We start from the raw sequence: 15,282 nt of genomic DNA on the forward strand, positions 1-15,282 counted from the left end.
CTGCTCGTAGTGCTTGAACTTTAGATTTTATATCGTTTCATGAATACGTTGCCTTTCTTTTGATAAATTTTAAATAAAAAAAAAAAAAGAATAACGCCCTAATAAGAGACTGATTCATTCCATTAACCCAAAAAGTTGAGGAAAAAAAATCATATGATCACTCCCGAATACCCAAAAATATGTGAAAGTGGAGTTTCTATTGTTTATGAAACGATGGTAGATACAGGTTTACTTAATTGAAGCCATTAAAAATGTCCTCTCCTAGCTGACGATGACTATGCATAAAGCTTCTGCTTTATTAACTCCAAGCATCCAAAATTTGGTGAAGGACAGCCCAGAAAAGCAGATAGAGTTAAAATCTCTGGCCATGAATCGTGATAATGATATGAAAACGACATGTTGTATGGTCTACACTCAGACGCTTATAGTCCATCTTTTCACACACTGCACATCACAACTTTCCAATGTATTATATTCTAACTAAACATTAGGCTCGATCTATGAAGCACGGATACTTCAATTTGCTTCACGTATCCGTATCCGATACATATTCGACACGATACTCTTGGATACTTTACCGATACGTGTCAATGAAGTATCCTAGTTTTTTAAAATATTATAAAAATTGTATTCAATTTTGATACTTTCAGATACTTCACCGATACTTATTAGTGATACGTATCAATAAAGTGTTCAAATTTTTGAAAAATTATAAAATATTCATTATAACTAAATAAGATATATAAACATGTTTAATATAGAAACATAGAATTATTGGTCCTTGATGAACACGTATCTTACAAATATCGTATTCAATATATTTTTAAATAATCGTATCGCCGTATCGGATACGTGTCGTATCCGATACGCGTATCGTATCGGTGCATCATAGGGCTCAATCCATCACGGAGCTCTCTTTAAATTGTTTATCACCGCCTTTGCATCTACTCACAATGTCCACTAATTAAACAAAACATGTTTAATCCAACTATCCAACCAAATATATATATTATCTTTTTCTGTCTCTAGTCAAAGCCAAGTTATACTAATAAACGTATGGATCATATGATGGGTTGAGTTGGTGCCCTACCAAGACTTTCTCCTAAGTAATACTATAATAGTAGAGAAATTATTGAAGCCCAAGATTGTTAAAACTATAATCAGGGTGTCAAAGAATTATAGTTTGAAGACCGACCAGAGAAAACAAAAGAATATTTTATTGATTCTTAGAATTGTGCTTGGGAAGGTAGTATTAGCACTAGCAGCTACTAATAACGTTGGTTTTGCGATTTAATCTCTATGGTGCAAATAATATGCCTAATAGCAATAGAATAGAGGGTAAGGTTTCACCACGTGGGTATGATAAAGTATGAGTTGACGTTAGCGTGCCTCGAAAAGACAGAAGATGCTCCAATTCTCTACCAAGATATTCTGTCAACGTAATCCAATCTATAGCTACCAAGATACTGTGTCATAAGAAAGACAAACACAAGTTGCTTGCTAGACATACACAAAGCCAATCCGGGTATTTTACATGTTAGCCACAGATGAATGAAAACTTTTACTTTAATAGGTAAGATGCCTGGTTTCACGTCTGTGTTTAGTTGCAAAAAAGTGTTGTATGAGTTGATACCTTAGCTTACAACTTGCATAAAACATTTATCCTAATGGCACAAAACGAAATAATGTTAGAGATATTGGATTTTGCATTTATCTTTCTGAGATCAAATGTACAGTATTTAGATATTTGTTCTTTAAATTAACTTAGCTGAATGAGTTGCTAAATGGTGCCAAGTTTTCTTCGTTTTTTTAATTCTATCTTGGGTCTCACTAACATGAGCATAGACTTTTGCATTTTCTGAAAGGAGGGGTGCATGAATTGTTCATTCTTCTTGTTTTTATGTGAAACCTTGATTTGTGCTGCTGTTTAAGCTTGGTAAGATGACACGAGCAAATTGATTGCTTATGTCTTTGTACCACTTGCTTAATTGGTAATCATTATTGATTGCTAATGTCTCAGACTGAATTATCATATTTCAGGAATATTTCTCAGGGAGTAGTTACTGCTGTATCATTGTTGATACCCTAGAGCTGAAAGTTTTAGTCTTTGGTTGGAACTAGGAACTAGTTGTTGGCTTCTTTAGTCTCAATATGGCACTAGCTTTTCCGAAAGTGGTGTATGGTTTAATTGCATTTGCAATCTTCTGGGTATTAGCAGTTTTCCCAGCTGTGCCTTTTCTACCAGTTGGAAGAACTGCAGGGTCCCTACTTGGTGCCATGCTCATGGTCCTATTCCAAGTTATCACTCCAGATGAAGCTTATGCCACAATTGATCTCCCAATTCTTGGTCTTCTTTTTGGGACAATGATTGTGAGTGTTTATCTTGAAAGAGCAGACATGTTTAAATACATAGGCAAGTTGCTGGCTTGGAAAAGTAGAGGTGCAAAGGACTTGCTTTGTAGGATCTGTATTATTTCTGCTGTCTCAAGTGCTCTTTTCACAAATGACACTTCTTGTGTTGTTTTAACTGAATTCATACTAAAAATTGCAAGGCAGCATAACCTTCCTCCGACACCCTTCCTACTTGCCCTTGCTTCAAGTGCTAATATTGGATCCTCAGCAACACCAATTGGCAACCCCCAAAACCTTGTTATAGCTGTTCAGAGTAAAATATCATTTGGGAATTTTCTGATTGGTATTCTTCCAGCTATGGTGGCAGGAGTTGTAGCAAATGCTACAATTCTTCTAATCATGTATTGGAAGTTATTGTCTGTTCATAAGGATGAAGAAGATGCAGGTGCTGAAGATGTGGTAGAGGAGGAGTATGATTCCCATAGGTTTTCTCCAGCCACGATGTCTCATTTTTCATCCTTGAGTTCTCAAGAATGGCATTCTCATCTTGAATCTATTAGTATTCAGAACTCTCCTCAACTTCAGATTCTAAGAAACCGATCGGTTTCAAATGCAAGTGAAAGTAATATAACAAGTAATGGAATTGCTAGCAGCACTTTTGATTCTGCAAAAATGTCAAACATATCAAGGGATGGAATAAATGGTGTGGCATCTCTGACAAAGGAGGAAACTAGCCCTTCAAATTCTTCATCAGCAGTAGATACACCTATTCACCCTTCAGAAAGAAAAAGCGATTTTATCATAAGATGGAAAAGGGTACTGTGGAAATCTTGCGTTTACATCATCACACTAGGAATGCTGGTTGCTTTACTTCTAGGTTTAAACATGTCATGGACTGCAATTACTGCTGCACTTGCTCTCATAGTTCTTGATTTCAAGGATGCTAGACCATGTTTGGAGAAGGTCTAAATATTATCTTTCTCGTTTTCTTTCTGTTCTCCTTGAAATACATGCTAGCTATACTTCTACTGCCCCTTCAACATTGAACAACCTCTCAGAATAGTTTTTTTTTCTTCTCTTGTAACAGGTTTCATATTCACTTTTGATATTCTTTTGTGGAATGTTTATCACAGTAGATGGCCTGAATAAGACTGGAATTCCAAGTTCTCTGTGGGATTTGATGGAGCCCTATTCTCATGTTGATCGTGCTAGTGGGGTTGCAGTACTTGCAATTGTCATACTTGTCCTATCAAATTTGGCTTCAAATGTACCAACAGGTAAGTGGATGTGGGGGTTTTTCATCATGTGATGTGGATTTATTAACATTGGTTCATTGAATGCATCAACTTTTTAGATAGGAGCCTGGCTTGTAATCAACACACGCCATATTCACGGACTTGAATCCTATAAAGTTCTTGATTGCACACTGCAAAGCAATCAAAGCAATGCAAGAAATAGTAAAACGTTATATGAAACGACATATATTAAATGTCCACGTCTATTGCGAATCAATTTGTTCAGGGCCTTTTACCTTCAAAATAAAAAAAACATTGAAAGATATGTTCAACAAATTTGACATGATTGACTGCTCCTCTAAAGTTAACAAATGTGTAAAGTGAGAGAATATAAGAATCTGTCTATTGTTGATTTAAGATTATATGATACTTTAGCTCAAATTAAACAGAATATGCATCTCTGATTTCTCATTTTAAACATTTACTCACATTAGAAGAGTTAAATTCAATATAGTTAGCTTTCTTATAAAAAGGAATAGTTGTGGTATTGTTGACAATTGTATATAAGATATTGGTATGACAACTTTGAGAAAAAAGATGACGGAAAGTTGGTTAAGGTTATTTAAGAAAGTCACTCGAGGCACCGGTAAGAAGAATAGATCACAAAGTTTTCGTCCCTATGAAAAGGGATGGAGAGACCAAGAAGGATATGGAAGAAATTATTAAAAGTGACTTTATGATAAATAATATTTTGAAATTTTGATTTTTAACCAAGCTTCATAACATATTGTGATTCATGTAATTAACCTCATCTAATGGGATAAGGTTATTGTTATTGTAGTGGTTTTATGGACATCCTTGATTGTCATTGAATTTTTATACTGCAGATTGTCTATTTAGTGGTTGCATAGACCCAATAACTATCAGAATACAAATTTCTTTAAGTTATCACTTACTGTACATAATCTTTTGAGTGTCATTGAATAATAGGAATTAAATTATGCATATTATATCAATTTGTCTTCAAATCACAGTACACTTTCACCAACCATGCTAGGGGAATACATGGTCAAATGCCAATAGTAGATATTTTATCTTCGTTTGTCTCCGGTTCATTTTCTTTTTAGCTCGATATCATATAATAACATAAATGTTAGCATCAGTCTCTTCAACATTCTCTTTATTATTAACTGAAATTTATTATACATCATAAATTTTAGTTAGTCCTACCTCTCATTCAATGATTTTCTCTTCTAATTTAGTGATGGGATCATTAAAATTTGTGAATTCTAATAATTTTTTGCGAATAAAAGAAAGAATGTCAAAAGGAGTGTTTGAGAGAGTGTTGCTAGTATTCTTCTATGTAAATAAGATGTCCTATACATCATACTAAACTCGTATGCATCATTATGAAAGAATTTTGATCTTATGATATACATGACTGATGACTAAAATTAACTTCCAATTTATAGTTCTGTTGCTTGGAGGAAGGGTAGCAGTCTCAGCTGCTGCAATTTCGAAAGCAGATGAGAAGAAGGCATGGCTGATCTTGGCTTGGGCCAGCACCATATCAGGGAATCTCTCACTGTTGGGATCAGCTGCTAACTTGATAGTGTGTGAACAGGCTCGCCGTGCTCCAAACCTACCATACACATTAACCTTCTGGAGTCACCTCAAATTTGGCCTTCCTTCCACAATCATAGTCACTGCTATTGGTTTGACATTCATAAGATGACAAACACATTTTATTCAAAAACGAGTCTTGCTTGAAGATATTTCAACATGAACGAATTTCATGTCAATCTGTTTCAACTTATGGATACATTATTAAGAAAATGGATGTTGATGTTCTTTGTTAATGGTCTTTATGTAAAATAAAATGAGCAGCTAGTTGCCAAGTGATGCTGTGAAATTTAGTAAAATAAGATAGGAAAGGCATATTAAAGTGTTAAAACAGTTTAATTTTACTTGTTCCTTTTTTTATATCCGGGTTTCTTTTTGTTTATTCTGATAGTTTTTCTCAAACATTCTCAAAACCATGTATAAGACTAGAACCACAACACTAAACCTTGACAAATCCCATCACTACTGTCACTTAAACGACACATAGGAGTCAAACATCAATATTAATTTAATATCATCATCCAAACTAGGTGCCATAGTCATTAAGTTTTTTTTACCAACTAATATCTCCATGAATAATACCTCGTTCATCATGAGTCTAAAATTAACGGCACACTAAAGGCTCATCATGAGCCTAGAATACCTATCAATGTGTCATGTGCATGCTATACGCACACCAATTGAGTAGAACCACGTCACTACATCGCCCCATATTTATCCACCATGGTGCCCTACGAGTTAGCATCAACTCATAGCAAGGTACCAGCTATAGGTTGCTCCATATTTGGTTAGGAGGCGAGCTAAGATTGGTTACATATTTTTTTTATAAAGTATATTTATTTATTTATTTATTTATGAAAATTACAATAATAGAACTAAAATTCAAATATAAGATTATGAACATATTATTTCAATCTCTTACCATTAGGTAGATCGTAATAATTTGAGTACATAAGATTTGATTATTTGCATCTTTTTCTTAATTGTTTATTGTTTACATTGTAGTGTGACTATTTTTTTTAATAATTATAAATTTATTTCATTTTACTTAATAACATTTGTGAGTTTGTCTTTTTCTTTCTAACATGTACTTGCACTTTATTAATCACCAAACATAAATTTCTGTTTAATAACCGGTAAGTTTTTGTGAGATTATTCTAATTTAACTAATAATTCCATAAAAGATAAATGTGATTTTGTTTGGTGTTTCACAAGTCACATTTGTTTTTTTTTTTTTGTATTTTGTATTTTATTTTTAATATTTATTTATTCAGACAATATCAAATGTTCACACAGCAAAAAATACGTCTGGCCTCTCTCCCTTCCTTTTGTCATTACTTATTTATTAGAAATGTGTACATTTATTTATTGAATAAATGCATCAACTGATTACTAATTTAGAATCCGACATTTGTGGAATTTTTTACGTAAATATTATTTTTTTTAAAAAAATACCCAAATAACCACTGTGCAGGTTTATTTACACAGATAGAACCATTCACTGTTCAAGCTCAGAATTCGGTTCCCGGGGAACCGAATTTTGAGCATCAAAGTGTATTTTTTTTTTTGTTTTTTCAACTCAGAATTCGGTTCCCGGGGAACCGAATTCTGAGTTGGTTTTATATATTTTTTTTTTTCGTGTTCGCAGGGAAACATGAGCAGACCCGGAAGCGGAACGGCCCGTTCTGAAAGCAGAACGGGCCGTTCTGCTTAAAGGAACAGAGTGAAATTTCTAAAAGTGAAACGGGCCAAGAACGGCCCGTTCTTAACGCTGGGGAACCGAATTCTGAGTTGAAAAAACAAAAAAAAATACACTTTGATGCTCAGGGAACCGAATTCTGAGCTTGAACAGTGAATGGTTCTATCTGTGTAAATAAACCTGCACAGTGGTTATTTGGGTTTTTTTTTTTAAATAATATTTACGTAAAAAATTCACATTTGTGACACTTATTGCAAGCTGGAATGTGTATGCATCGCATTCCTAGATCTTTTTTTTTTAAGGTTTTGCTAGAATATCTGCAACTGAGCAATGGACGAAACAGGGAAAAGACGCACAACACTGAGCGTGAACTTTAATCACCAAGTAGCAGTCTAAATTATAATTAATCTATTACTATGCAGTTGAAAGAACAAAAAGGCAAATCCTTGCAGGAAGGCTACCCTTTATAAACATCGTTATCATCCAATCGCCAATCAAACCACAATGGTTCATCAATCACTTGAAATCCAAGCTGGGGGCAGATGTGATCCCTAAACAATATATTCGAAAATGCATAATATATTTTAAACATGCAACAACATTTTTATGTTTCATAAATTTCCTGGTCCATTACATCATCACCTTAATTCGGTATGAATTTTATAAATAAAAAAATCCTGTTAAAATCTAAGCCTGTCTAAACTACTCGCCAAAGGAAACAAACTTCTCCATGATTCATGTATGGCAAAACCAAATTAAGCTGACATTTAGCTGTCCAGTTAATTCATTAAATCATAGTCATCCAATTTGTCATTGTACTGAAGCACCTTTCTCTTTATTTTTGATGTATCCACCCATGTAACGAAGTCTTCCATGTTTCTGGTTACTAGATAAGCTGGGTCTGTAACAGTCTCTGGACCAACTCGTATATGCCCTTGCTCAATGTATGTGACAGCTTCTTTCAAGTGCTCAGCAAATTTTAGTCGCACCAAAACAGTTGAGAGCCTACGCCTGCACTATGGAAAAAGTCATTAATTTTAGGAACAAACGAGCAAAATATAATGCAAAGATGTCATACTAACAAAAATTAGTATCATTAGAATAAAGTAAGTTGTAATATCAACCCAGTAATTTTCCTAGATTATCATGTACCTGATCATATATTTGGGGCCACTTAAAATTATTTATTAAACTACATTTGACAGTAGATCGTTTGTTTTCTCTTTATCTTGATATAGTTTCATTTGGACAATCTACTGAGCATAGCACAAACAAATAAAATTAATTACTCAATGTTCATTTAAAACAATAATCACAGGAAAATGTTATTTTTACCTACAAAAGGATGACACAGTCAAGCGTTCGCATAGTGTGATGCTTTGCCTGGTTGGAATCACACCCATGTTATAGCTGTCACCCAAAAAGAAGTAAAAGATGTGTAAGAAAATAATAGCTCATAGCCTCATAATCATATCAATACAATCTTTCGGTTTGAAACTGTAAGGCTAACTGAGACTAGGAATAGAGTTATACTCATTCAAATAATTTATACCAGCTTGAAAGTTACATAGAAAACCTATTGTCATCAACATAGAACCAAAAGCACCAGAGGGTCATTGCAATTAGTTCACCTATTGCAAAATCTAATTGGTTAGAAAGGATCCATTTGATGGATTGTTGTCAGTTATTACTTATTACTAAACGTATATGGTATGTTATATAAAATAACTTATCTTGTATCAGTAATCATGCCTAAGTTCTGTGTTAGAAATTGCATGATGGAAGCTATATATTATAAATTTAGAATTATATCTAATAGTAGTGTGTAATTAGGCAAGTGTGTTTTTATTTGCAGTTTGTGGGCAGACAATACTCTAGGAAAATTGTCTCTCTAACAGCATGTTGTTGTATCATGTATGATTTGTATGTTCGGTATTGTATTTTATTAGTTTAGCAATTGATGTTCTATCATATTTTTTGATCATGAATATGTACTACTTAATACTTATAGCACAAATTGTTAACAAAATCCATCCAGCAACTTAAATATAAAATTGCTACTTCATTTGTAATTGAATTTAGGTAAACCAACTTCACACCAACTACACCAATCCAGTTTAAATGAAATAGCTGAAGCACAAATAGATTTGAGGAGTCTCAGAACAACATTTAAGTATAAATTGTTTCAAAGGAATAATAGAAAATGTAAATATGAAATATAAGAGTTGAAGTTGTGATAGTATGCATAGTCTTAAATTCGAATCTTGTTACCATCAATGTAATTTGACTGGATAAAAAAAATATGAAATATAAGAGCTAATATAATTACAAAATATGATATTCATTACAATAATGAATTGATATATTTACTTAAGGCATACGTTTAACTTTCAACTCCAACAAAACTATATGTCTAATTAGTCTAAATAATATGTTTAAAAGTTTACATGATATGTGAGTGAATAAAAATGAACTTACAGTTTTTCCAAAAGCTTATCAGTCATATCAATCCGAAAAGGATCCTTTGGATCCATCTGTTTCAATATGTTTACTAACTTCTGAACCATATGGCATAAACCTGAATATCTATTCATATTTCCACCATACAGAGGCAAAAACATAAAATGTGTCAGCTAAAAGATAAAATCTAAAACAAAGGGAATTACAGTGTCAGAAAATATGAATATCATTAATTATGCATAATACTTTTTGTAATCGTCACGTCCAGTAATATGGTAGCGTTGCATAACCAGGTTCTCTCTATGACCCCCTTCCCTCTTCCATTCCAAAAAATTTACCTTCTTCAAAAGCTTCTTTTCATGAAACTTTAGCTTCCTCATTGTTTTTCACTGTCATCAGAATACACAACACTAAATAATCAGTTTATTAAAGGTAGAAGAACTGATCAGTTTGTCTATTAGCTAGTTAATGCATACCTAAGCTTCAGAAAATACTACTACTTAGCCAAGTTTAGCAGCACCATTATCAAGTTCCGAAATTTTGTTCAACCAGCCTCTAGTTCAATATATAGACGGACACACAGAAAGACACCTATATGGGACATCTTAACACACCTTCCACGCCACACCAAGGACTAGACATCTAGTGTAAAGTTTGCTAAACTGGAAATCTTTGGGAGACCCAGAATTAAGACTAGATAAGCATTAAAACATCATATAGTATGAGCCTATTTGGATGCAAACCAGAACTGCTTTTGAGAGCTTTTCAATTGAAAATAAAGATTTTTCAATACAGAAGCTCTCAAAAGTATTTCTAAGCTTGTATCTAAACTATATTCGAAACAAACCATTACCAAACTAGCTCCCAAAAGCTAGCTCAAAAGAGGAGGATTGCCCAAGTCTTATAAAGGGTATTTTGGTCATATTCCTAGTCATTGAGGGACATCTTAACAATATTTCTAGTTACAGACAGATGAGGATCAAGCTCCCACAGACAAAGAAATAAACTAAGATAAGGCTTGAAAAGACTGATGCTCCTGGCGGGCCTAAGGTGTTGTGCTTTTGACAGCGATAAAAGACAACCATTATCAGCAAGGGTAAGCATCAGCTTGATCAAACTCAATTCAAGTGAACAAAATTAACAGCAATGTCATGTTAAGAAGCTCTAAAATAACAGCTATAATGAATGAGTCAATGAAGAACTAAAAAGAGCCATCCACTAAAAAGAAATGGACGCTATGTATGGGCAAAAACAAAAGAAATTAACAAGCAATTTCTAGTTTTCAAGGATTGTAAAACTAAAATAGTCTGAGACATAAGATAAACAACAAATATTTTTTATTAATGCAGTTTGGAAGAAGGTTAAGCATCAACATATTCTGCTAGGGATCAGGTCTGATTTGCTTAGCCAAGGAGACGAACAAAGGTTTGGGGATAACAAGCTTAATTAATTGTCAAGGTATTAATTTTACATTTACATTAGAATTTAGAAACTGGTTCCGTATTCAGACCTAATAATTATTGGCACACTGAACTACTTAGGAGAACCTGCTCCTAACATTAAAATAAATCGTCTTATTTCAACAGTATACTAACAGCATGAGAAGGCATTGAACGCAGGTTTGCTACAAAATTCACCTTCCAAAACCCATGAATAGACCAGATTAATAAATTTAAAAGGATTCAATTTACCGATACTCTACCACAACTGTTTAAAAGTAGTATTTCATGCATCGTTATTTATTTGTACCGACAATCACCATATAAAACTGAATGAAAAACATTGTCAAAGGGACAAAATGGAAGAAAAAGAAGAAACAGGGAAACCCTAAAAACGAGGGAGAGAATTACACGTAAATTTGCAAAGAGAAAGCGAGAAGTGGCGCGTAAGAGGAGAAGGGATTAGAAATGTCTCAATGTTTCAAACCCTACTACCACCAGTACTACTACTAAAGAATAATATTTAGTTTTATTATTCGTTTCATATTATTAATTGAATTAATTAACATATATTATATCATTTTAATTTATTTTATTCAATTCAAATTTTCGTTTCATTTTTTTTCTTCTTTTGTTCGACCGTAGTCTACTGCTAGTGCTAACTCGTTAACATATTCTTATTCTCATAAATGTCATTTTTTTTATTCTGATTCTTATTATTGATAGACCTTATTTTTTATTATTTTATTTTAGTCCTTAATAATATATCTATTTTTATTTTAATCTTAATAATTTTTGTTATTTTGAATTAGCCTCTTTAAAAAATAATTAATAAGACTTAAAGTAAATTAATTATATACTATTATCTTCATTCTTTTATATATAAGACTCAATTATTTAGAATAAAAATAAAAATAAATAAATAAAAAATATATTATAAGAATTAAAAGAATAACTAAAACTAAGGATTATTATAAAAAATATTTTTATAAAGACTAAAATTTATAAAAAAAAAAACAGTATATTGCATCAACCAAAAATATATTTGAACTTAAATTTTATACAAATTATCAAATGAAGTTTAGAAATATCCTTATTAAAAAAATGTCAAATGATCGTGTTTTTTTTTTTATATAAGTCAATAATTTATTAATCACAAGAAGTGCAAGTCATAATTAAAAAATAAGATGTCCCAAAAATAAGAAAAAAACAACAAAAATAAACATAACTTAAGGGACACTTGCACAGGACAAGGGGTTCATCTACCATTCTGGAAAAGAAGAAGACATCATTCTAGCAGTAGTACACCACTCTCACAATCTCAACTGAGCCATGAACAGATCTCTTCCACCTTAAAGAGTTTGCCTTTGAAATTGTTCTCATTTCGAGCCTTTCATAATTGTCATATACCTGCAAACCAAACAAAGGACCAAACTCGCTTAATACCCTTACTGTCACTCACTAATCCCATATATTGATGACAAAAACCCCTAAGATCGTTGATAAGCACTCCTGACACTCCCCACCAAGCGTATAATCTGACCTAAACAGCATAAGCCTCTGGATACAAGAGGAACAAGTTTTTGTTGGACTCCAACCCCTCTTTGCAAAAAACACAACCATTTTTTCCTTTTAGACTGACCCCTCTCAAAAGACCGTGTTTAACAATTTTTTTTGTAATGTGTATGATTTTAAGTATAATATCACATAACTTAGTGATTAAATGAATTAAATTTATATTATATAAAAAGTTATTAAAATTATGGAACAATTATAGAGAGAATATTGAACAATTAGTAATAATTTTTTAGGTAAAATACACAATTTAAATTAAAAAATTACAAACAAAATTATTATATATTATTATCATTATGATTGTCTTTATCATTGTTATTGTTACAATTAGCATTGCAATGATCGTCGTAACACCATATTATTGTTATTATTGTTATTATAATTATTATAGTTATTATTATAATTATCATTATTTTATTATCATTTTTGAACACTCCATTCATCATTATCATAAAAATCAATAAATTTATTATATATAATAATTTATAATTAAATAATAGTGTCAAATATATTTAAATGAAAAAAAAATATGCATAAGTTGTTAGTTTTAGTATTAGGAAGCATTTGAGACAATAATTTTTTTTTTTTTGTAGTTTCTTAAGATTTGAAGCTGAGAATATTAATTCTTTTAGTGTTTGATATATTATTTGATTAAATTTTATTTTTGATCTTTTTTACAATATGAAATTCATTATTTTTAGTTTTCAATTTTATAAAATTTATAATTTTAGTCATTTTACTAAATATTTATTCATTGACGATTAAAATTATAATATTAATCATGATTTATTAAATAAAAGGTATAAAAAAATATTTATTAATATTTAGACTTGTAATTCACACTTTTATCTCATAAATACGATAAAAATGATAACTAAATATGAAATTTAGCCTAAATGTAATTAAATACTAATTAGTATATCATTTATTTAATTATAGATCGTGATTAATATTGTAATTTTAACAATCAATAAATAAATATTTGATGAAAAAATCAAAATGAAATTGTAAGATTAAAAATGTGAAATTAAAAATTAGAGAATGGAAAACATAGATTGAATATTATAGAGACTAAAAATAACATTCACAACAAATATTATTTTTTATAATACTTTTACTTGTATTTTAAGTATAGACTATCAAGTCACTATAATTATTATAATCCAATCTCTAACAAAAAAATCAAATAACACATAATTAACATAGAATTCACATACAACAAATATATGATTATTTAGGTAATCTATACATGTATAAAGCAAGATAAATCAATTGAAATCATAAATCCTCTCATGGAATTTTATACATATCATGTACACATATATAATTACATTAAATACATAATTGTATAAAATAAAAATAGCCTACTCACAAATCAAACATCTTTACACAACTAAAACTACATAAAAGTAGTGTCACCACAAAATTGATCATTTCCAATATGACCCTCCAAAATTTAGACAAACCAAACCAATTAATTTTGCTTTATATATCGAGTATGATCATTGCAGTTTTAGTCATAAGGGAAAAATGGTAAACCTGTGAAAAAAAAGCATAGTAATCACAATTAAGCAACTTAAAAATAATACAACATAGACAACTTTAAATTTAATATTCAATACAACTTAACAACTTTCAATTTATCAACAATACAATACATACAACTTATAACATAGGATAACTTAACAACTTCATTGCAACAACATGTTCAACACGACAAACATATCGTCACACATATCAACTAAAAAAATCTCTTACGGTATAAGTGAGCAATTTAAGTGATCAGACCCTATCAAATCATGACGTTTAACCTATCACACACACACATACGAGGGTTATAATAATACTGATATAAATTTTACCAAGTATTACACAACTCAATAACTTTATATTAAATGTAATTTTTATAAAAATGATTTGATACTTCATTCTTATAAAATAAAATTGATGTAATATATTTATTTCAAAATATACTAAAATATGAATATTTTGATTACCTTAAAGTTGTTGTTCAATTTTAACAAAATTTGATATAAACATATAAAGTAATATAAATTTTTAATCTAACGGTTAGATTTACAAAATTAACATTTAATACAAAGTTATTAAACAATGTAATACTTAGTAAAAGTTACATAGATGTTATTATAATCTTCCTCTATACATACATATATATATATATATATATATATATATATATATATATTGTTGAACATATTTAGAAACTATTTGTATGATAATTTTAAATAATTAGATTTGTGTTTTTCATTATTTAAATGTTGAGTTATAAAATGTAGTAACATGTTACAAATAGTTTATGTTAAAAAATAGCGGAGTAAAAATTTATAATTTTTTTTTACTCATTCAAATCAATGATTTTTTTCCCCCACACCCTTGTGTTTTATTTATACCCATTCAAACAACAGATTTTTTTACTCAATTTCTCTTATACTTTAATTATTTATTTATTTTTTTGTTTGTTCTCATTTATCTTTTACTTAGTTCACAATCAAGTAGTGCATCGAGAATAATAGCACTAGGGCTGCTCCAATATAAGGCAACGATAATTAGTTAAAGTCTCTTTTGGTGTGTACTAAAGTATCTTTTCAATCTATAATTAAATATCATCTTTTAAATCAAGACTATTAAAGTGAATTTTATATTTTCTAACAATTTTTTATATGCATAATTTGATTTAAATCTTAATCAATGTAGCTAAGAGGCTTAATCATTTATCATCTGTGAACATGATTTAAGTTTTACGTTTAAAGATTAGTATTATTCTAAACTTTGATATCACTATCACCCTTCTCTTTTAAGCCGAAACTTTTTAATTTAATATATACTGGTGGAACTCAAATCATAAAAGCATGAATTTTTTTGGTTTTAAATATTACCA

The 15,282-nt window shown here is 30.5% G+C and overlaps 2 protein-coding genes across 4 annotated transcripts; one reads left to right on the forward strand and one right to left on the reverse strand.

Moving 5' to 3' along the window:
• The first annotated feature begins 1,180 nt into the window (after positions 1-1,180).
• LOC114914877 (silicon efflux transporter LSI2) lies at positions 1,181-5,485 on the forward strand. 2 transcript variants are annotated; one of them, XM_083060070.1, is made up of 4 exons: positions 1,181-1,573; positions 2,041-3,315; positions 3,440-3,629; positions 5,060-5,485. In XM_083060070.1, exons 2-4 carry the CDS (start codon positions 2,152-2,154, stop codon positions 5,320-5,322), a joined length of 1,617 nt encoding a protein of 538 aa, XP_082916196.1. In that variant the 5' UTR covers positions 1,181-1,573; positions 2,041-2,151; the 3' UTR covers positions 5,323-5,485. The 2 variants fall into 2 exon arrangements, with proteins under 2 accessions (XP_082916196.1, XP_082916197.1); XM_083060071.1 differs by lacking the exon at positions 1,181-1,573 and adding an exon at positions 1,590-1,936.
• Positions 5,486-7,454: 1,969 nt separating this feature from the next.
• LOC109806529 (uncharacterized) lies at positions 7,455-11,358 on the reverse strand. 2 transcript variants are annotated; one of them, XM_020368966.3, is made up of 5 exons: positions 11,220-11,358; positions 9,616-9,758; positions 9,388-9,495; positions 8,245-8,319; positions 7,455-7,920 (listed from the first exon to the last, which is right to left on the reverse strand). In XM_020368966.3, exons 2-5 carry the CDS (start codon positions 9,747-9,749, stop codon positions 7,689-7,691), a joined length of 549 nt encoding a protein of 182 aa, XP_020224555.1. In that variant the 5' UTR covers positions 9,750-9,758; positions 11,220-11,358; the 3' UTR covers positions 7,455-7,688. The 2 variants fall into 2 exon arrangements, with proteins under 2 accessions (XP_020224555.1, XP_020224563.1); XM_020368974.3 differs by lacking the exon at positions 11,220-11,358 and adding an exon at positions 9,846-11,197.
• Between the last annotated feature and the right edge of the window lie 3,924 nt (positions 11,359-15,282).

The sequence above is a fragment of the Cajanus cajan genome, chromosome 7, assembly GCF_000230855.2.
Source record: "Cajanus cajan strain Asha chromosome 7, NIPB_CcT2T_4, whole genome shotgun sequence".
NCBI lineage: Eukaryota > Viridiplantae > Streptophyta > Magnoliopsida > Fabales > Fabaceae > Cajanus > Cajanus cajan.